The following is a 23,787-nucleotide window of genomic DNA, read 5'->3' as shown; positions in this document are numbered from 1 at the left end:
GAGTGTAAGTTGTATTGCAGCCCATGGTTATTCATTCATTCATCCATCCATCCATCTTGTTTTATAGATCCTATCAAGGAGAAGGAACTGTTGAGATGTGAAACAAGTTGAAGTATTCATTAACATAAGAAAGGACTTCATAGAAACTTAATCTGTATGGTGCATTAATGATAAACATGTTGAATGCTATTCAAGCTTACGGCATTAATCAAGTATATTAGTTAGAAAGCCACTGCTTTGTAAATGGACACTGCCTCCTCAATTTTACTATGTAACTGCTGTGTACCTGCTATTAGTAGCTAAACATATACTCGATTACAATGGAATGTTTCAAAGAAAATAATTTCCTACACTGTAAAGATTGTCTTATTTTTAGTACATTACTGCTTGTCACACGGCTTTATAACACTGCTACTTGCCATGTACCTATCAGAACTTCTCAATCACAGAGTGAGTTGGTGCTGTGATTAGAACACTGTACTCGCATTTGGGAGGACAGTGGTTCAAACCAGTGTCTGGCCATCCTGATTTAGATCTAGTACAGGTTGGAAAGTGACAGTTTGATTGTGGCTTGGGAGCCAACAAATGTAAATGTGAATTTTTGGATACTTATAAAACTTTTTTTTTTTTACATATTTTTGTAATCAGACTTTTCGGTATAAGATCCAAAGAAATGCCCCTAAAGATTAGAGTATTATAATCCTAGTGATTAGCTGCTGAAGAGTTCGCAACAAAGTGCCAGAGTTTGAAGTGCTCTTTAAAACAGTGCAGATCGCATTGCATTGGGCACAGAAACTGATTCAAATCCACAATTGTGAGATATCTGGAGAAATTCATGCATATATTGAAATGATAGGTGAATGGTAAATGCAAGGGGTGTATTCATCACAGTAGACAAAAAACTCTGATTCATAAAGATAGAAATAGAAACTGCATGTGAGTTTGTTTGGGCACGACTCAGTATCAAGGCTGGGTATAAACTTATAGTTGGACCGTTCTGTCAACTTCCAGACTCATTTCCTGATGTAGCCAAAAACTTTAGAGAAAACCAAAGTTCACTATCATGTAAGTTTCCCAATCACACTGTCTTCATTGGACTATTGGTTGGGAAGATTACAGTTTTATAAGTAGTGGACATGACAAGACGTCCTGCGAAATATTACTAAATGTGCATTCTGTGAGAACTATATAGACCATATGGTTTGTTAGCCCACTCATTATGGAAATATATTGGATGTGATAGGATTTATATTTTTATCAAACTATATACAGAGGCAGTAGTGTCATATCTCAGTAAGAAAATAGAAATATTTACCTCTGGAGAGAAGCATGCAGAGGAACTGTGGCTTAGGTTTAGCAGTATAGTCCGTCATGTATTTGATAGATATGAATCAAGTGGAACAGTTCATACTGGGGCAGACAGTTCATGGTGTTCAATCACTTAATAGAAAGTTCTAAAGAAGAAAGACTGTTGCATAATATGTGTAAAACAAGCATAGGCCTAGAGATGGGGAGCTTATGTCAACTATAATCTACCATAGGCACCTCAGACAAAAAGGCCATAAGCAGTAGTTGGAAGAAAGCACAGATTACACCGACATGTTCCACATCCATGAGACCCATCTCATTTTTGGGTCTGTCGAATGTAAACTGAATCTAACCTAATCCATCTAGAAGAAGGGTAGCAGAAGGGTAGCAAAACTGCCATCCAATGTTATTGACATCCACTTGTTGTAGAATCGTAGATCGTATTCTGAACTCAAATGTAATGAGGCATCTTAAACAGAATGCCAACAAGCATGGATTCAGAAAACATTTGTCCAATTTAATTTTTTGTGCCACAGAAAAGATGAATGAAATAAGTATTTGTGTCAGTGGTGTCGAAGTACAGCTGAAATCGTTAAAACTGAACAAAAATGCAGACCCAATGGAATCCCTATCAGAGTCTATACTGAATTTGCACCGGAGTTAGCCCCTCTTCTAACCATAATCTATCATAGATCCCATGGAAAAAAAAAAAAAAAAAAAAAAAAAACCGTACCCAGTTCTTGGAAAATGGCATAGTCACACTCATTTACAACAGGGGTAGTAGAAGTGATCCACAGAATTATCATCCAAAATCTTTGGCATTGATTTGTTGTAGAATCTGAGAACATATTCTGACCTCAAACATAATGAAGTTATCCTGGACAGAATGACATCGTCAATGCCAGCCAGTATGCATTTCGAAAACATCAGTCATGTGAAACCCAACTTGCACTTTTCTTACATGACATACTGAAAGCTTCCGATCAAGGCAGTCAGGGTGGATGTTGTATTTCTCAATTTCCGAAAAGCATTTGACTCAGTACCACACTTATGCTTATTGTCACTTAGGGTACCAAGTGAAAGTTATGACTGGATTGAGGACCTTTTCATAGGGAGGATGGAACATGTTATCTTGAATGGAGAGTCATCATCAAATGTAGAAGTAACTTTGGGTGTGCCCCAGGGAACTGTGTTGTACCCTTGCTGTTTGTGCTGTATATTAATGACCTTGTAGACAATATTAATTGTAACCTCAGACTTTTTTTGCAGATGATGCAGTTTCCTTTGATGAAGTTGCTTGGATATTCAGTCAGATATTGATAAGATTTCAAATTGGTCTAGAGATTGGCAACTTGCTTTAAATGTTCAGAAATGTAAAATTTTGCACTTAATAAAGTGATAAAACATGGTATCCTGTGACTATAATATCAATGAGTCTTGTTGGAATCGGCTAACTCATATAAATACCTGGATGCAACACTGTGCAAGGATATGAAATGTAGTTATCACATAGGCTCACTTGTGGGTAAAGCAGGTGGTAGACATCGGTTTATTGGTAGAATACTGGGGAAGTGCAATCAATCTAAAAAGGAGATTGCTTACAAATCAATCGTGCGACCAGTTCTAGAATATTGCTCAAGTGTATGTGACCCACACCAGATAGGACTAACAGCGGATACTGAACGTATACAGAGAAGGGCAGCATGAATAATCACAGGTTTGTTTAATCTGTGGGAGAGTATCACAGAGGTGCTGAAGGAACTGAACTGGAAGACTCTTGAAGGTGTTGTTATTGTGGTCTTCTGTCCAGAGGCTGGTTTGATGCAGTTCTCCATACTACTCTGTCTCATGCAAGCCTCTTCATCTCCGAGTAACTACATAAGCTACATCCTTCCGAATTGCATATTGTATTCATCTCTTAGTCTCCCTCTTAAGATTTTTACCCTCTACACTTCCCTCCAGTACTAAATGAGTGATCCCTTGAGGCCTCAGAATGTGTCCTACCAACCGATCCCTTCTTCTAATCGAGTTGTGCCACAAATTCCTCTTCTCCCCAATTCTATTCAGCTCCCCAATTCTATTCAGTACCTCCTCATTAGTTACGTGATCTACCCATGTAATCTTCAGCTGCTTCTTGTCTAAACTGTTTATTGTCCATGTTTCACTTCCATACATGGCTGCACTCCATACAAATACTTTCAGAAAAGACTTCCTGACACTTAAATCTATACTCAATATTAACAGATTCCTTTTCATAGCCGATCTAAATTTTATATTCTCTCTACTTCGAACATCATCAGTTATTTTACTCTCCAAATAGCAAAACTCATTTACTACTTTGTGTCCCATTTTGTAATCTAATATCTCAGCATCGCCTGGTTTAATCCGACTACATTGCATTATCCTCATTTTGCTTTTGTTTATGTTCATTATATCCTCCTTTCAAGACACGGTCCATGCCGTTAAGCTGCTCTTGAAGATAGACGTAAAATATCCTGAGAAAGTCAATTAACAAAGTTCCAGAACCGGCTTTAAATGATTACTCTACGAGTATACAACCACCCCCTACAAATCTCTGACATAAGGTTCATGAAGATAAGAATACTGCACACACAGGGGCATTCAAACAATTATTCTACCTGTGGTCCATAAGTGAATGGAACGGGAAGAAACCCTAATAACTGGTACAATGAGACATACCCTCTGCCATGCACTCACAATGGTTTGCAAGAGGTAGATGTATGAAACCAAACTAACACAACAAACACTTTTCTGATGGGACATCATGAAAGTTACATATCAATGCAGTCAGGTGATGTAGTATTTTTTGATTTCCAAAAGTGTTTGCCTCGCTCAACACTGATTATTTTAAAGTACACAATGCAGCAGTACTTACAAAATGAAGTGAAAGATATCTTCTTGGAACATTTTAAACAAAATGTAGCATACAAGACAATTTTCTATGTGCTTTATTTTTTATCTTTGTTTAAAGGCATAATATTATTGTGTTGGACAGGTCTTGCACCCAGGCCCGTGCTTCTTCTGAGCAATACTCTCGTGGACTGAGCTGTCGAGACAAGACTCTCAGCTTAACCTCACAGTGCCAGTTCTACTACTACTACTTCTCTTCAACTTCTGGTCTAGTGCTCCTAGAGAAATGATATTGCATAGAATGGCTTAGTCACAGCATAGTATATGTTTCCAGAATGAATCTTTGACTCTGCAGTGATGTGTGTGCTGCTTTGAAACAGTAAAAATTGTATGGATGTTCAGGACTCAAAAACATATCCATGACCTTTACAGGTAATGCTCTTTCTAAGTGAGTTATCAAAGTATGGCTCCCTACAGCCTTCATAGTCCCATAAAGTTGGAAAAATACTGGAAGAATTTAATCCGGTGGGGTGGGGGTGGGGGGGGGGGGGGGGGGGAGTTGATGATACGTATGCCTAGGAAACTCAATTGTTGAGAGTGTTTCCTGTGAAAAGCAAGGACTTCGGTGTCCAAGTATGGCACTATGTTCCGAGTGGTCAAGAAAGTTCAAACCAAGTATGCGCCACTAAAAATTGAAAGATTCATTTTGCATACACATTACATTTATGATCTGACAATTTTTAGGATTTCACTTTTAAAAATTTGACTAGGTTTCTGAGCCTCTTACCTCACAGTAAATTGACTTGCTTGTCATAAAAGGAGTATTGTGAGAGAGTTTAAACTCTATAAATTAATTCAATTCAGAATGGGTGACCATTTAAAAAACCTAAAAGGAAGCTCGGTGGAGAGTTTTCTAAAAGCTTGCTAACATGGACAGTGATTAAACAGTGCACTCTTCCTATGACCACCACCATGAAGTACAACTGTCTTCTGTATATACAGGGTGATTTTTCCACCATGTACAAACTCTAGGGATTGATTGATGAAATGATACAGAACAAAAAATGTGTAATGAACTTACGTCTGGAAATGCATAGTTTCGATGCTAGAGACCATTTATTCAATCATACTTTGGTACAGAGACTGCGGCCTAATATGTGCTGTACTATGCAGCCACTGTTGCAGTATGCATGGTTTCCTCATAGAGGGTGGTACTGTTCCTCATATGTCATGTACTAGTGCGCTCTCCTGCCGTAGTCATTAGAATTTTGTGTCCAATCCACTTCTCTTACTGACTCACCTTTTAGTGAACATGATACAACGTTGTACACAATGGTTCCATATTTGAATCGAGAGCTTGCTGACATGGTGTTTACTTATGGAAAGGCAGATAACAACAGGCGGCAAGCAGCAAGATTGTATCAGGAGACCTATCACCACCGACGATAACCACAGCATTCAATGTTTGTAACAGTGTTTCAATATTTGTCTGAGACAGGGTCATTTCAGGAAACAGGAAATCGTGAAGGTGAACCCAAAATGTTTGGACTCCAGACTTGTAGAAAAATCTGATTATTGTTGCCATTTGCCTTAGAAAAATCTGATTATTGTTGCTATTTGCCTTTCCATAAGTAAACACCATGTCAGCAAGCTCTCGATTCAAATATGGAATCATTGTGTACAATGCTGTATCACGTTCACTTACAAGGTGAGTCAGTAAGAGAAGTGGTCTGGACACAGAATTCCAATGGAAGGCCACCATCATGTCAGTACCAGGCAGTTGACCCTCCTTACCCTGTCTAGGGTAAGCCAGACAACTGGGTGGAACATTGTCCGTGACAATTGTTTCTACTCTTATCACTTACAGGGTGTGCAGGGCTTACAAGCAACAGATTTTCCACATCAGGAGCAGTTTTGTCATTGGCTTCCTTACCAGGCAACCACAATTCTGGATTTGTCATCCATCCTATTCACAAAAGAGGCCACCTTTACATGGAGTGGTGTCTTCAACTTTCATGAGAGTCATCTTTGGAATAGTATGCAGAAGCCTCACGGTATGGTGACGGCGAATCGTCAGCATCGGTGCAGCTAGAATGTGTGGACCAGGATAATTGGCGGCTGTGCTTCAGAACTAGTTTTCCTACCACGCTTCTAACAGGCTGGAACTATTGATATTTCTTGTGGGTGACTTTGCCTTCCCCTCTGGAAGAATCGCCATTAAGGGTTATGTGGCTGATACATGATGGTGCTCCAGGCCACTTTGCCATTAAATGGATGCATCTCAATCATGCCTTCCCTGATCAGTGGATTGGATGAGGGGGTCCAGTTGCATGGCCTGCTCATTCACTATATCACAATTAATGTGATTTCTGGTTATGGGACCATCTCAAAAGTATAGTGTATGCAGAGCCCATTCCAGATATGGAGACACTGGAGCAGCATATTCATGCTGCCTTTGACACTGTTTGGATGCAGCCTAGCCGATGTGAGCATGTCAGACAGAACATGCCACGGGGCATACACACATGCGTTGAGGCGCATGGAAACCAATTTCAGCACATACTGTAAGTGTGGCTGCACGGTACAGCACATATTAGACCACAGTCTCTGCAACAATGTGTGGTTGAATAAATGATCTCTGACGTGGAAACCATGCATTTCCCGGCATGAGTTCATTAGACCTTTTTTGTTTCGTATTCTCTCATCAATCAACCCCCTAGAGTTTGTATCCTGCATATAGGCAATACTCTCTTGCGTAGCTTTTTACTTGGGAAGTAACATGATACTAAGTACTGTGCTGTAGCATCTTGTAGACAGTCTGTTGAAATCATTTTCCATCTTTCTAACAATTTTTCCTGTCACAACTACTTCGACTTTCCTTCCAAGCAGAGAAAAATACAGATAGCCAAACACCACCAAGGTGAATAGTTCACACAGGAAGATATTTTTCCTAACAGAAACGAAAATATTTTTGTGTATATGGAGAGGTATAATATTTGAGTTTCTGTACCGAGAAATATTAAGAAGGACTTTCACAGAAGACTTGAGAAAAAGCACTCTGGTATCAATAACTTGGCTCTGGCAGTAGGAGCTATATGCTAAGCTTTTTGCCAGTGCCTAATGTATCCAGTTTTTAGACCTACGAGCTGCCTGTAGTTATATAAAATGGCCTTATAACCTCAGACCAGTAGGGGATGTGTAGAATGAGCAGATTACCAATGTCTTATAAACCTGTGTGTGTTGATGGAACCAATCACATCATATGTTGGTCTGGTAGCTGTAAAGGTAATTTCAGAAGTACCTCAGGGAAGTGTTGTAGGAACAATATTGTTTACAATGTATGTAAATGATTTAGTAGAAACATTGGATGCCCTGTAAGACCGTTTGCGGATGATGCCGTTGTCTATAACAAACCAGTGATACAAGAAGGTGGTATCAGTTTGCAGAATAACCTGCTGAGGACTGGTGAGTGGTGCTAGCTCTGGCAGTTGATTGTGAACATAAGTAAATGTAACATATTGCGCATACATAGGAAAAGAAAGCCACTATTGTACAACTACATGATTGATGAGAACCTGCTGGAAATGGTATCTAACCTAAAGTATCTAGGAATAACTATGCAGTGTGACTGTAAGTGGAATGACCACATAAAAGAAATAGTAGGAAAGGCAGATAGAGATTCACAGGAAGGATATTAAGGAAATGTAACTCATCCATGGAAGAAATGGCTTATGAAGCGCTTGTCTGACTGATTCTTGAGTATTGTTCATCAATCTGGGACCATTATTAGCTAGGACTGATAGAAGAGATGGAAAAGATCCAACAAAGAGCAGCACATTTTGTCACAGTATCATTTAGTCAGTGCAAGAATAGTACTGACCCGTGTGCCTGGAGAGGTTACTATTGAAATTTAGAGAGCACTTTCTGGGGGCGAATCAGACAACATATTATTACTTACACCCACATACACGTAGCGTAATGACCACGACGAGAAAATTTGAGAAATTAAGAGCCAATTCATTGACTTACCAACAATCATTCTTCCCATGCACCATTCACGAATGGGACGGGATAGGGGGTTCAGTTAATCATACCAGAAGTACCCTCTGCCAAGCACCTAAGATGGCTTTCAGAGTCTGATTTAGATGCAGAGGTGTGAACAGGATGAAAGCAAGTGGGCAAAGTATGTTTGAGTCGTCTTATAATGGTCATATAGGTACTGTTGACAGTGACGTGTGGCCGCACAATCTTTTCACATTTATTTTATTTATTTATTTCATTTGCTCCACTTCCATTTTTGTCTTGTGTTCCTAACAGAGTAAGTTGTCTGGAGCATCTCCACCATCTTTCTCCTTTGTTGCAAACACATGAGAAAATGATGCTTTTCTGCTGATTGTCTTGTTGCCATATTAGTCAACGTGGTTTGTTGATGAAGTATTGTGAAATGTACAAGGACCCCTTTATCTTCACATTAGCAAGAGGGTGGATTTGAAGGACCGTAAGCAACTGCAAATGAAAGAAGCAGACTGACTGATGTAACCACCAGCTGTTGAAGTCGGTTGTCCACACTGCTCATTAGGAAGATTTTCATACTGTGATGTGTAATTATTTCAGCTGCACTCATCATACACTGTAAAAGAGAAGAGTGATATAAATTAGTATTGTATTAGCACTAATGGTGAAGGATATTTGAAATCATATAGCACATAAAACCAAAAGTGAATAAATGTAATAAATGCTTTAACCTTATTTTTTAAATATTTTTTATGCATTCAGGAAGTACTCAATGCGTATACTCCCTCCATTTCAGCCGCCTAGGGGTTAAACCTGCAGGATGTGCAGTGTACCACAAAACTAATCGAGAGACCATGGTGGAGATTGGAGACTCTGTTCGAGGCAAAGACATCTACATTCTGCAGACAGGAACCAAGTAACTATTATTTGGCTTTAAATTTTCTTTTTGGTTTGTAGTGAAACTGATGCTTTGTAATAAATATCTAATTCTTGTTGTTTTTGGTGTGTAAACATTGCTGTAGTTGTAACACATTCTTAGCCTCTATTGTTTCAGCATATTAAGATGTGTAGTTTTGCTTTTGTAAAATGTATCTCCCTGTTTGCAGGGATGTGAACAATAACATAATGGAATTGTTGATCATGGCATATGCCTGCAAAACATCCTCTGCAAAGAGCATTGTTGGTGTTATTCCTTACCTTCCATACAGCAAGCAGTGTAAGTAGTTTTCTCCAGCATTTATATTTTGCTATTACAAATTATATTAGTAAATGATGTAAAAAGTAATTCACAGTTCCAATTTATAAAAAATATTTTCATTCATTTCTCTTTATCTAGTTTTTCATTTTATTTTTTAAAAGTTTTCTGCTGTTTGTACTCCCTAATATAATTTGTGGGTCGTAGTGACCCCGTAGTGTACGCTACAGTTTCACCCTCAGATTGAAATAATAACTGTGTGTAAAAAGCTCAATTGATGGATCTTTAAGAGAAATAAAGACCTGAACAAAATACTTTTATTGCGTGAAAGTAATGTTGGCTTCAGTTTACTTTTATCAGTGGCTGTAAACCTGCTGGATTCTGTCAGTGAAAGTACCTACTGTTTATTTGTTACATGCTCCATTACAATTTTTGTAATACTGTGTGTGTGTGTGTGTGTGTGTGTGTGTGTGTGTGTGTGTGTCACACATGCCCTCACTTCATGAGACACTATGGTGAGGTTTGGAGTTTTGTGAGGTCATTGGCGCAGAGTCTGGTGATCTGGAACTTTACACCACCGCGTCTCCTCCTCTTGTTGTCCAAATACTGGCAGTGAAAATTTTTTCCACCACCAGGATTTGAACCAGCTAACATGCAGGTAGAGTGCCACCACATAATCGTATGTTAGCAACAAGTCTTGGTCCCTGTGATGATGGTTTACAACACAGATTCGTCTTGGGCACACGTTAGTTACGTCTCCAGCTGTCTCTCTTCATCTTGTCGTCTGCTTGTCAGTCACGTACTTTACAATAAATTAGGAACAGAATGTCTGCTGAACCAAATACCTATGAATGTGACAGCATTAATAATGCTCTTGTGATCTCGCAGTAGATTAGATTGCAAACTCAGACAGTTTGTTGTTTTGTGCCAGCATTTTGTGTTGCATGTGTTCAGTGTTGTCTGATGATGCATATGGGAGTAATCAAATTCAACTCCCTGTCCAGGTAGTGAGACTTAGGTTTTCCATAATTTCCTTAAACCATCCAAGGCAAGTGCCTGCCTCTCTTCCTGAAAAAGAACACTACCAGTTTTTTTCCTAACCTTCCATGATCTTTGTCTGCCACCATGCTTAGCAAACTATTATGAAGTGCATGGCAGTGGGTACTTACCATTTTACCACATTTAGGGTTTCTTCATGTTCCATTCACATTTGGAATGTGGGAAGAATGACTTAAGAAGATATGAAATGTAGACTGGCAATGGCAAGGAAAGCGTTTCTGAAGAAGAGAAATTTGTTAACATCGAGTATAGATTTAAGTGTCAGGAAGTCGTTTCTGAAAGTATTTGTATGGAGTGTAGCCATGTATGGAAGTGAAACATGGAAGATAAATAGTTTGGACAAGAAGAGAATAGAAACTTTCGAAATGTGGCGCTACAGAAGAATGCTGAAGATTAGATGGGTAGATCACATAACTAATGAGGAGGTATTGAATAGAATTGGGAGAAGAGGAGTTTGTGGCACAACTTGACAAGAAGAAGGGACCAGTTGGTAGGACATGTTCTGAGGCATCAAGGGATCACAAATTTAGCATTGGAGGGCAGCGTGGAGGGTAAAAATCGTAGAGGGTGACCAAGAGTTGAATACACTAAGCAGATTCAGAAGGATGTAGGTTGCAGTAAGTACTGGGAGATGAAGAAGCTTGCACAGGATAGGGTAGCATGGAGAGCTGCATCAAGCCAGTCTCTGGACTGAAGACCACAACAACAACATGCTGTAATTATTCTAACCTTGTCTTCAGGGTTCCTACAGGAGTGATATGTAGGGGCTGTAGTATTCTCCTAAATTCCTCCCTTAATACTGGTTCATGAAGCTTTGTAACCAAGCTTTTATTAGATGATTGATGTCTGTCTTCAAAGATCGGTCAGCATTTCTACGACTTTTTCTTTGAGACAAAAAATTATGAGAATGGGTCACACAATTGTTTTCTTAGTGATCTCCTTTGTAATATGATTACATTTTCCATTATCTTATAAAATAATCCAATCCTGCCACTGGTATTACCTATGACTGAACCTGTGTGACCATTCCATTTCATGTCCCCTTAAATTGGTACATCCAAGTATTTGTATAAATGCATGCTATAAAACACACACTATATGTGGACAATTGGTACAAAAGTCCATCTCTCTTTCCCCTACTTGCACGAGAGGGACAGATGCAGTAGTTAAAAGTTTGCCTGGACAGGATAGGTACACCAAAACTTGGAGCTGAACTGCAGAGAGGTGAGATGGCATTTAGGGCGACACTACGACGGCTTCAGAATGATGTGACAAAAGAGACATATTTGTATTGATGACACACCATAGAGCTGCAGTAAAATCATATGTGAAAATGGACAGCCAAACAAAATACAAAAAATTTTTACTATTAAAAACACTCTTGATCATGATTTATTTATTAAGGTGAACTACTAGTGATTCTCCAGCAGAAAGAGGTTCCTACTCAATGGTCTGGAGATGACCACAGTAGTGATCTAAACCAGTCACCTTAATAAATAAATCGTGATCAAGACTGTTTTTAATAGTAAATATTTGTAACTCATTGATCACTGCTACTCCCATAATGTATTCAAAAGTAAAATACTAAAAAATTTCAGCGAAAATGTGTATTTGATTACAATGATTCTACGGGTGCCGTGGATAAATACTACAGCACAACAAAATGTGTATGCAAAGCACTGAAATGGTACAAAAAACACTTTTTTTCACTCCTTAGATATGTGTGCTAAATTCCCACATTATTGACAAGGTTCATATTGGGAAGATGATTTCAGTCAACAAATTTCATCTCGGCCTCATTTCCAGAATGAGATTTTCACTCTGCAGCGGAGTGTGCGCTGATATGAAACTTCCTGGCAGATTAAAACTGTGTGCCCGACCGAGACTCAAACTCGGGACCTTTGCCTTTCACGGGCATGTGCTCTACCATCTGAGCTACCGAAGCACGACTCACGCCCGGTACTCACAGCTTTACTTCTGCCAGTATCTCGTCTCCTACCTTCCAAACTTTACAGAAGCTCTCCTGCGAACCATTTGTCAGATTTTTTTGACACACCATCAAGAAAGGATAGCATCTGGAAGTTGTCAGCCGGATGAGGAAAATCGATTGTGGCTTTGAGAAAGGCACTTTTTGAGCTCTGTTGTATCATCAGTAAAACAACACAGCCTGTACGGAAGTTTGTCACGCAGTAGGAACAAAAAATGAATATCATCACATTACTGCTGTAAACAAATCGATGTGGATCTGTGTGTTGGCCTTGTTTTTAAATATCACACAAATAAACTTGCGGAAATTTACTGCTTTATAATGTTATCTAGTTTTATCTACTTTAATAATAAAGAATATTCAAAGTAAAATTTATTTTAAGAACTTATTGTTGAGAATAAATATAGAAGAGCCTGCGACAAGCAAGAGACAGTGCAGAAAGTGCTGCTGTGCTCAGTGCTGCATCGTGTCCAACTTGGCACGCACTGCCATGTGGAGAGTCCCAACCCCACAAGCATGAGTGCACTGTTATGGTGCAGTCAGTAATGACAGGGTTGAACACTAAACTTATTTCCATTGAAACTGTTTGTATCCACCATGAACAGATGTTTTCTCACATCAGTATGAATTGGAATAGATTGCTGTTCACCACATAGAGAGAATGTTGAGCAACAGGAAGGTTTATTTAAAAGTATAGCCCATCTTTTTCTTCACAGGATGGTCATGTTAATTTGGATTTGGAAATATTAGTCATATAGGGTGGCCAAATGCCCCTGCCTGATGCTATTTTTGGCTCACTTTTACAAAAATGTGCCTTCTGCAAACTTTTAAACCATTTTCACCAGAAAGACCTTGTTCTAACCATTAAAAAACTATATTTGGTTTTGTAATGGGAGAACAGAAGGCTCTAGAAAAGAACAAACTGGAAGTGCATTGAAAATGGGCCCATATTCTTCTGGAATGTTAATCAAATCTTACATTTTTTTATGTCCTACAGTTGTTTAGTGCTCTCTATGGAAGATAATGTCAAAAGTCCTGATAAGTAGGAAATGAGCTAGAGTAAGAAAAATAGCAGGTAAATAGTCTCCTTAGTTTTTGTAGACATCTCTACAGCATTAGGCTCTACAAAAGTCTTATCAAGCGAGGTGGCGCAGTGGTTAACACACTGGATTAGCATTCGGGAGGACAATGGTTCAAACCAGTGTCTGGCCATCCCGATTTAGATTTTTTGGTGATTTCCCTAAATCACTTCAGGCAAATGCCGGGTTGGTTCCCTTGAGAGGACAGGGCCGATTTCCTTCCATATCTTTCCCTCATCTGATGGGACTGATGACCTCGCAGTTTTGTTACTTCCTCCAAATCAACCAACAAAAGTATTTTTATAAAATATGAAATTGAATAAAGAATCCATGAAAAAGAATAGTTTTCTCTTTTTTGTGGCTCTAATAATGTGAGATAATGATGTTTGAAAAGTATAATTTGTTGGGCTATGTCTTATCGAAATTTCTTCCCAAATAAACCCAACAGTGACACTATCTGGCTGGCAGTATAGCTTTCCTCATGACATTCTACAGCAAACTAATTAAACTTGTAAGAAGTTAAAGTAACTTGAAGCAAACATAATCTTAGGATCCTAAATGAGACATCTTCTAGCTTTAGCCTCTGACACTTACAGAAATGTGTCATTAGCTTGCGATCCTGAATGAAGGAACCCCTATCAGTTTAGAGAACCTGTGGTAAAGAAACTCATCTATTGCAGCTGTTGCATAGCTATTGAGCATGACCCCTATGGTGATGGAGATGCTGGTTTTCTCACTTAAAAAAGAACCATCACCATGGACCATACCTACACATTTATACAAAATTTTCATGTGTACACTGATGTTCCAGATTAGCTGCAAACTATGCTAACTCAAAGTATACTGGATCTTAAACTGAAATTAAACTACCTTGTCAGTAGCATTAAACAATAAAAAGACGTACTACTAGTTCTCTATAACTTGAGTCCATTCCAAAAAATACGAGGAAGACCGCTGTGAACTTCATCAAAATTTACACAGTGTGACAGTGGTGTAAGACCTGAAGGCTATTTATACTACGTGTGCTGCAGCTGCCATTTAGCCAGTTTGATTCTGTAGTAATAGCAGGACCCCTGCCCCACCCCCCATGAACCATGGACCTTGCCGTCAGTGGGGTGGTTGCATGTCTCAGTGATACAGATAGCCGTACTGTTGGTACAACCACAATGGAGGGGTATCTGTTGAGAGACCATACAAACGTGTGGTTCCTGAAGAGGGGTAGCAGCCTTTTCAGTAGTTGCAGGGGCTACAGTCTGGATGAGTGACTGATCTGGCCTTGTAACATCAACCAAAACGGCCTTGTGCTGGTACTACAGATGGCTGATAGCAACGGGAAACTACAACTGTTAATTTTTCCTGAGGACATGCTGCTCTACTGTGTGGTTAAATGATGGCGGCATCCTCATGGGTAAAATATTCCAGAGATAAAAAAATACCTCATTCGAATCTTCGGGTGGGGACTACTCAGGAGGGTGTTGTCATTAGGAGTAACAAAACTGGTATTCTATGGATCAGAGTGTGGAATGTTAGATCCTGTAATTGGGGAGGTTGGTTAGAAAATTCAGGAAGGGAAATGGATAGATTGAAGTTAGATAAAGTGGTAATTAGTGAAGTTCGGTGGCAGGAGGAACAGGACTTTTGGTCAGGTTAATACAGGGATACAAATACAAAAACAAATGGGGTAATGCAATAGTAGGTTTAATAATGAATGAGAAAATAGGAATGCAGGTAAGCTACTATGAACACCATGGTGAACGCATTATTGTAGCCAAGGTAGACACGAAGCCCACGCTGACCATGGTAGTAAATTTTTACGTCCCATCTAGCTCCGCAGATGATGGGAATGAGTAAATGTATTATGAGATGAAAGAAATTATTCAGATAGTTAATGGAGATGAAAATTTAATCATGATGAGGGACTGGAATTTGATAGTAGGAAAAGGAAGAGAAGGAAAAATCATAGGTGAATATGGATGGGGTAAAAGAATGAAAGAAGAAGCCGACTGGTAGAATTTTACACAGAGCGTAACTTAATCATGGCTAACACTTGGTTTAAGAATTGTGAAAGAGGGCTGTATATGTCAAAGAGACCTGGAGACATCAGAAGGTTTCAGATTGATTATATAATGGTAAGACAAGAGATTTAGGAACCAGTCTTTCAATTGTAAAAGATTTCCAGGGGCAGGTGTGGACTCTGACCACAATTTATTGATTATGAACTGTAGATTAAAACTGAAGAAACTGCAAAAAGGTAGGAATTTAAGGAGATGGAACCTGGATAAACTGAGGGAAGCAGAGGTTGAAGAGAGCTTCAGAAAGAGCATTAGGGAACAATTGACAAAAACAGGGAAAGGAATACATTAGTAGAAGAATGGCTAGTTCAGAGATGAAATAGTGAAGGCAGCAGAGGATCAAGTAGATAAAAAGACAAGGCCTAGTAGGAATCCGTGGATAACACAAAATATATTGAATTTATTTGAAGAAAGCAGAAAATTTAAAAATGCAGCAAATGAGGCAGGCAAAAGGCAGTTCAAATGTTTAAAAAATGAGATTGAAAGCAAGTGCAAAATTGCTAAGCAGGAATGGCTAGAGGACAAATGTAAGGATTTAGGATATATCACTAGGGGAAAGATAGGTACCACCTACAGGAAAATGAAAGAGGCCTTTGGGGAAAAGAGAAGCAGCTGTACAAATATTAGGAGCTCAGATGATAAACCAGTCCCAAGCAAAGAAGGGAAAGTTGCAAGGAGTATTACAGGATCTATTCAAGGTAGATGAACTTGAAAGCAATACTATAGAAAGGGAAGTAGAAGTAGATGAATAATTTGAAAAATCTCTGAAAGATCTAGGTCGAAACAAGAGCCTGAGAGTAGACAGTATTCCGTCAGAACTCCTAATAGCCTTGGGAGAGCCAGCCATGACAAAACTCTTCCATCTGGTGCGCAAGATGTAAGATACCAGTGAAATGTCCTCAGACTTCAACAAGAATGTAACAATTTCAATTCCAAAGAAAACAGTTTCTGACAGGCGTGAAAATTATTGAACAGTCAGTTTAATAAGTTGTGGTTGCAAAATACTAACACAAATTCTTTACAGAAGAATGGAAAAACTCATAGAAGCAGACCTCGGGGAAGATCATCTTGGATTCCAAAGAAATGCAAGGCAATACTGACCCTATGACTTATCTAAGAAGATAGACTAAGGAATGGTAAACCTACATTTGTAGCATTTGTGGACTTAGGGAAAGCTTTTGACAATGGTGACTGGAATACTCTCTTTGAAGTTCTAAAGGTGGCAGAGGTAAAATAGAGGGAGCGAAAGGCTATTTACAGTTTGTACAGAAACCATATGGCAGTTATAAAGAGTCAAGGGGCAGGAAAGGAAAGCAACTGTTGAGAAGGGAGTGAGACAGGGTTGTAGCCTGTCCCTGATGTTATTCAGTTTGTATATTGTGCAAGCAGTATTCAATCTGTACATTGAACAAGCAATAAAGGAAACAAAAGAAAAACTTGGAGAAGTAATTAAAGTTCAGGGAGAAGAAATAAAAACATTGAGGTTTCTGAATGACATTGTAATTCTGTCAGACGGCAAAGGACTTGGAATAACAGTTGAACGGAATGGTCAGTGTCTTGAAAGGAGAATATAAGATGAACATCGACAAAAGCAAAACAAGGATAATGGGATGTAGTCAAATTAAATCAGGTGATGCTAAGGGAACCAGATGAGGCACTCTCATGAACTTGGAGCATATTTTAACCACTCTAACACATTTTAAGATTGATGGGGGGTGCATTGTCTTACAGGAGGTACAAATTGCCTATGGCTGTTGTAGATAATGAAATGGATGCATGTAACCATACTGTGGTTTCTCTTATAATAAGCTAGTGGGAAGCGATCTACATACATACTCTGCAAGCCACCGTATGTTGCATGGCAGAGAGAACCCTGTATCACTACTATTCATTTCTTTCTTGTTTTACTCGCAAATAGAGCAAGAGAAGAACTACTGTTTGTTTCCCCACCCCCCGTGCAAGCTCTGATTTCTTTCATATCTTCATGGTCCTTATGCAAAATGTAAGGTGGTGGGAGGAGAATCATTCTGCAGTCAGCTTCAAATGCCAGTTCCCTACCTTTCCTCAACAGTGTTTCACAAAAAGAATGCCTTCGCTCCAGGTATTCCAACTGGAGTTCACATATCATCTCCATAATTTTGCGTGTTAATTGAACCTTCCAGTAACAAATCTAGCCAATTGTCTCTGAATTGCTTTGATGTCATCCTTCAGTCCAACCTGACAGAGAGCCCAAAGACTCGAGTAGTACTCAAGATTACGTCACACCAGTCTTCTGTACGTCATCTCCTTTACAGGTGAACCACTCTCCCAATAAACTGACATTGACCAGTTGCCTTCCCAACTATCAGCCTTTTGTGCTTGTTCCATTTCATATCAGTTTGTAGTGTTTTGCCTAGATATTTAATCTACGTGGCTATGTCAGGAAGGAAACTACAAATGCTGTATCCAAACATTATAGGTTTGTTTTTCTTAGTCAATAACTTACATTTTGCTACATTTAGAGCTAGCTGCCATTCATCACAAAAATAGAAATGTTATCTGAGTCAGCTTGTATTCTCCTAAGTCACTAAATTTCAACACTTTTCTGTATATCACAGCATCATCAGCAAACAACCGCAGATTGCTGCCAAATCATTTATGTATGTAAAGAATAACAGCAGTTCTATCACACTCCCATGGGGCACTGCTGACGATACCCTTGTCTCTGATGAACATTCATTGTTGATGACAACATACTAGAGTCTATTACTTAAGAAGTATGTGAGACACACTCATATCTGGGAATCTGTCAGATGCTTTCCATAAATCTAGGAATACACGAGGGTTTCCCAAAAAGTAATGCACCACATTTTTTTTCTTCAACAGCTCTTGATTGAACATAATGAGAATTACACACACAAAAGACTGGTGCTTTATCTACACATCCCATTTTTCCACATAATCTCCATCCCATTCTGTGGCCTTCCTCCAGCACAAAACAGGGGCGTGTATACTCTGTCAGTACCAATACTTGTCGTGGTGGTTGAGCCAGTGCTTCACTGTGTGGATCACCTCCTCACTGTCATCAAAAATTTCATCCACGAATGACATCCTTTAATTGCCCAAACAAGTGGAAGTCCAAGGGGGCTGGGTCAGGGTTGTCAGGTGTGACAGCCATGGAGGGTCTCCCCAAATGCTGCAAATTGTGGAGCTCCATCGAACTGCCTTCTGATGACCTCATCCTCTGTGCCCAGCAACTAACTGTATTTCTGTTGACAGCAGATGCTCCATAGACTTTGCACAAGTGTTTGTGAATATTCCCCACAGTTCCTTTCTCTGCAGCAAGAAATTCAATGATGGTACATTGCTTGTAACATACATCAGCTACAGACACCTTTTTGAAAATTTTAAGGAGCTAAACTATCTGTCGAAAGTGATGGAAACTTGGCACACTCACTCAGAATACTTCAAATAATACATACGTATCATTTCATATTCATAGCATTGTTTTTGGCTAAGAAAAAAAAAAAATGTGTTGCATTACTTTCTGGGCAACCCTCGTAGAATCTGCCTGTTTTCCTTCAGCCATAATTTACAGGATACCATATGAGAAAAGGGCAAGCTGAATTTCACACTGGCGATCCTTTCTAAAACCATCCTGATTCATAGGCATAAGCTTTTCAGTCTCAAGGAAACCTGTTATATTCATACTGCAAATATGTTATAGTTCTACAGCAAACCAGGGTTAAGGTTATGGGTCAGTGATTTTGCGGTTGTGTTCTTTTATGCTACTTGTATATAGGGGTTAGCTGTGTTTTTTTCCAGTCACGTGGGACATTGCACCGAGTTACAAATTTGCGATTAATGCAACCTGAGTAAGGAGCCAATGCAGTAAAGTACTGTTTGTTAAAAAGATTGGGATTCCATCAGGACCCTGCAACTTATTTTCTTTCAACTCTTTCAGTTTGTCTCTGTGCTGAGGATACTATTACTATGTCATCCATACAGGAGTCTGTACAGAGGTCAAATGACGATATGTTTGCAACAGTTCTCTTGTGTGAATGGTTACTTAAATGCAAAATGTAAAACTTTGTTTTACTTTTGCTGTCTTCTGTTGGTTATTAGCTGTAGATTAAAACTGAAGAAACTGCAAAAAGTTGACAGGAATGGGGGAGAGAAATACAGTAGAAGAAGAATGGGTAGCTTTGAGGGATGATATTGTGAAGGCAGCAGAGGATCAAGTAAGTAAAAAGATGAGGGCTAGTACACTACTGGCCATTAAAATTGCTACACCAAGAAGAAATGTAGATGATAAACGGGTATTCATTGGACAAATATATTATACTAGAACTGACATGTGATTACATTTTCACACAATTTGGGTGCATAGATTCTGAGAAATCAGTACCCAGAACAATCACCTCTGGCCGTAATAACGTCCTTGATGTGCCTGGGCATGGAGTCAAACAGAGCTTGGATGGCGTGTACAGGTACAGCTACCCATGCAGCTTCAACACGATACCACAGTTCACCAAGAGTAGTGACTGGCGTATTGTTACGAGCCAGTTGCTCTGCCAACATTGACCAGACATTTTCAATTGGTGAGAGATCTGGAGAATGTGTTGGCCAGGGCGGCAGTCGAACATTTTCTGTATCCAGAAAGGCCCGTACAGGACCTGCAACATGCGGTCGTGCATTGGTAGAGCCACGGGTCGTAACACATCTGAAATATAATGTCCACTGTTCAAAGTGCCGTCAATGAGAACAAGAGGTGACCAAGACATGTAACCAATGGCACCAATACCATCATGCCGGGTGATACGTCAGTATGGAGATGACGAATACGTGTTTCGAATGTGCGTTCACCATGATGTCGCCAAACATGGATACGACCATCATGATGCTGTAAACAGAACCTGGATTCATCCGAAAAAAATGACGTTTTGCCATTCATGCACCCAGGTTCGTCGTTGAGTACACCATCGCAGGCGCTCCTGTCTGTAATGCAGTGTCAAGGGTAACCGCAGCCATGGTCTCCGAGCTGATAGTCAATGCTGCTGCAAACTTGGTCGAGCTGTTCCTGCAGATGGTTGTTGTCTTGCAAACGTCCCCATCTGTTGACTCAGGGATCGAGACATGGCTGCACAATCCGTTACAGCCGTGCAGATAAGATGCCTGTCATCTCTACTGCTCATGATACGAGGCCGTTGGGATCCAGCACAGAGTTCTGTATTACCCTCCTGAACCCACCGATTCCATATTCTGCTAACAGTCATTGGATCTCAACCAACGCGAGCAGCAGTGTCATGATACGATAAACCGCAATCGCGATAGGCTACAATCCGACCTTTATCAAAGTCGGAAACGTGATGGCATGCATTTCTCCTCCTTACATGAGGCATCACAACAACGTTTCACCAGGCAACGCTGGTCAACTGCTGTTTGTGTATGAGAAATCGGTCTGAAATTTTCCTCATGTCAGCACGTTGCAGGTGTCACCACCGGCGCCAACCTTGTGTGAATGCTCTGAAAAGCTAATCATTTGCATACCACAGCATCTTCTTCCTGTCAGTTAAATTTCACATCTGTAGCACGTCATCTTCGTGGTGTAGCAATTTTAATGGCCAGTAGTGTAGAAATCCTTGGGTAACAGAGGAAATATTGAATTTAATTGATGAAAGGAGAAAATATAAAAATGTAGTAAATGAAGCAGGCAAAAAGGAATACAAACGTCTCAAAAATGAGATTGACAGGGATGGCTAGAGGACAAATGTAAGGATGTAGAGACTTATCTCACTAGGGGTAAGATAGATACTGCCTACAGGAAATTTAAAGAGACCTTTAGAGAAAAGAGAACCACTTGTATGAATATCAAGAGCTCAGATGGAAACCCTGTTCTAAGCAAAGAAGGGAAAGCAGAAAGGTGGAAGCAGTATATAGAGGGTCTATATATGGGCGATGTACTTGAGGACAATATTATGGAAATGGAAGAGGATGTAGATGAAGATGAAATCGGAGATATGATACTGCGTGAAGGATTTTGACAGAGCACTGAAAGACCTAAGTTGAAACAAAGCCCCGGGAGTAGACAAAATTCCATTAGAACTACTGACAGCCTTGGGAGAGCCAGCCCTGACAAAATTCTACCATCTGGTGAGCAGGATGTATGAGACAGGCAAAATACCCTCAGACTTAAAGAAGAATATAATAATTCCAATCTCAAAGAAAGCAGGTGTTGACAGATGTGAAAATTTAATAAGTCACGGCTGCAAAATACTAACGCAAATTCTTTACAGATGAATGGAAAAACTGGTAGAAGCCAACCTCGGGGAAGATTAGTTTGGATTCCGTAAAAATATTGGAACACATGAGGCAATACTGACCCTACGACTTACCTTAGAAGATAGGTTAAGGAAAGGCAAACCTATGTTACTAGCATTTGTAGACTTAGATAAAACTTTTGACAGTGTTGACTGGAATACTTTCATTCAAATTCTGAAGGTGGCAGGGGTAAAATACAGGACGTGTAAGGCTATTTACAACTTGTACAGAAACCAGATGACAGTTATAGGAGTCGAGAGGCATAAAGGCACTAGTTGGGAAGGGAGTGAGACAGGGTTTTAGTCTATCCCCGATGGTATTCAATCTGTATATTGAGCAAGCAGTAAAGGAAACAAAAGAAAAATACGGAGTAGGTATTAAAATTCATGGAGAAGAAATAAAATCTCTTGAGGTTCGCCGATGACATTGTAATTCTGTGACACAGCAAAGGACTTGTTGAACGGAATGGACAGTGTCTTGAAAGGAGGATATAAGATGAACATCAACAAAAGCAAAACGAGGATAATGGAATGTTGTTGGAATAAGTCGGGTGATGCTGAGGGATTTAGATTAGGAAATGAGACGCTTAAAGTAGTGAATGAGTTTTGCTATTTTGGGAGCAAAATAACTGATGATGGTCGAAGTAGAGAGGATATAAAATGTAGACTGGCAATGGCAAGGAAAGCGTTTCTGAAGAAGAGAAATTTGTTAACACCGAGTATAGATTTAAGTGACAGGAAGTCATTTCTGAAAGTATTTGTATGGAGTGTAGCCATATATGGAAGTGAAACATGGACGATAAATAGTTTGGACAAGAAGAGAATAGGAGCTTTTGAAATATGGTGCTACAGAAGAATGCTGAAGATTAAATGGGTAGATCACGTAACTAATGAGGAGGTATTGAATAGAATTGGGGAGAATAGAAATTTGTGGCACAACTTGACTAGAAGAAAGGATCGGTTGGTAGGACATGTTCTGAAGCATCAAGGGATCACCAATTTAGTATTGGAGGGCAGTGTGGAGGGTAAAAGTTGTAGAGTGAGACCAAGAGATGAATACACTAAGCAGATTCAGAAGGATGTAGATTGCAGTAGGTACTGGGAGATGAAGCAGCTTGCACAGGATAGAGTAGCATGGAGAGCTGCATCAAACCAGTCTCTGGACTGAAGACCACAACAACGACAACACATTTTTTCGTACTTTAATCATTTTTAAAAATTTGTTGTGTGCTTACAATAATATTTTTGTTCTGTTTGTATCAAACATCAAATTGAGTTTTATTTATTCAAAACTAACTATGGTTTTCATAAATGTTTACAATATTAGTCTTCAGTAACAATGAAACACAATGTTATCCAACAATCAACAAAAAAATGTGACAAGCCGTCTTGTTTTCCATGTGTATTGTCAGTAATTCTCTTGTTCATCTTTCAGTATATTTTCACAATCACCCTAATCACCATCAGCACTGCTTTCATATGCTTTTAGCCTATTAGCATTCTTTTTTTCTTCTCTGATCATTTTCTCTCTCATCACTAATTATAAAGTCAAAATCTGCATCTGAGTAATCATTTTCACCTTGGGTTTGTCACTGCTCTTCTGCAACCACTCTGAAATATTTCTCAAAATTGATATCACTGCACCATATTCCCTCATTCCTCTTGTAGATTTATGAGCACACACTGAAATTATCCATCATGGCATCTTCTAAAACATATAAAGAAAAAGATACAACAAAACAAAAGGAGTAATAAATTACATGTGAAACTAAACAGTCATTATAACATATTGAGCCTTTTCATATGTAATATGAAATACTTGGTTGGACAGACATGTCCATATTTTGAAATTAGGGGTCCAGAAAAATGTAGACACTCTTTGATACTTAATATCTTTGTAATA

The 23,787-nt window shown here is 39.3% G+C and overlaps 1 protein-coding gene across 3 annotated transcripts in view; it reads left to right on the top strand.

The window, feature by feature from the left end:
- LOC126457860 (phosphoribosyl pyrophosphate synthase-associated protein 2) overlaps positions 1-23,787 on the top strand; it is a 135,064-nt gene that overhangs the window by 5,329 nt on the left and 105,948 nt on the right. For all 3 annotated transcript variants that reach the window (XR_007585538.1, XR_007585537.1, XM_050094506.1), the window contains exons 3-4: positions 8,990-9,109; positions 9,300-9,409. Coding sequence is in view for 1 of the 3 variants with exons in the window: in XM_050094506.1 (XP_049950463.1) it covers positions 8,990-9,109; positions 9,300-9,409 (230 nt within the window). In the remaining 2 variants the exon portion in view is untranslated. The remainder of the gene's footprint in view (positions 1-8,989; positions 9,110-9,299; positions 9,410-23,787) is intronic.

This window comes from Schistocerca serialis, chromosome 2 (genome assembly GCF_023864345.2).
Source record: "Schistocerca serialis cubense isolate TAMUIC-IGC-003099 chromosome 2, iqSchSeri2.2, whole genome shotgun sequence".
Taxonomy (NCBI): Eukaryota; Metazoa; Arthropoda; class Insecta; order Orthoptera; family Acrididae; genus Schistocerca; species Schistocerca serialis.
Note: the sequence above shows the minus strand (reverse complement) of the source record. Positions and strands in the feature narration are given on the sequence as shown.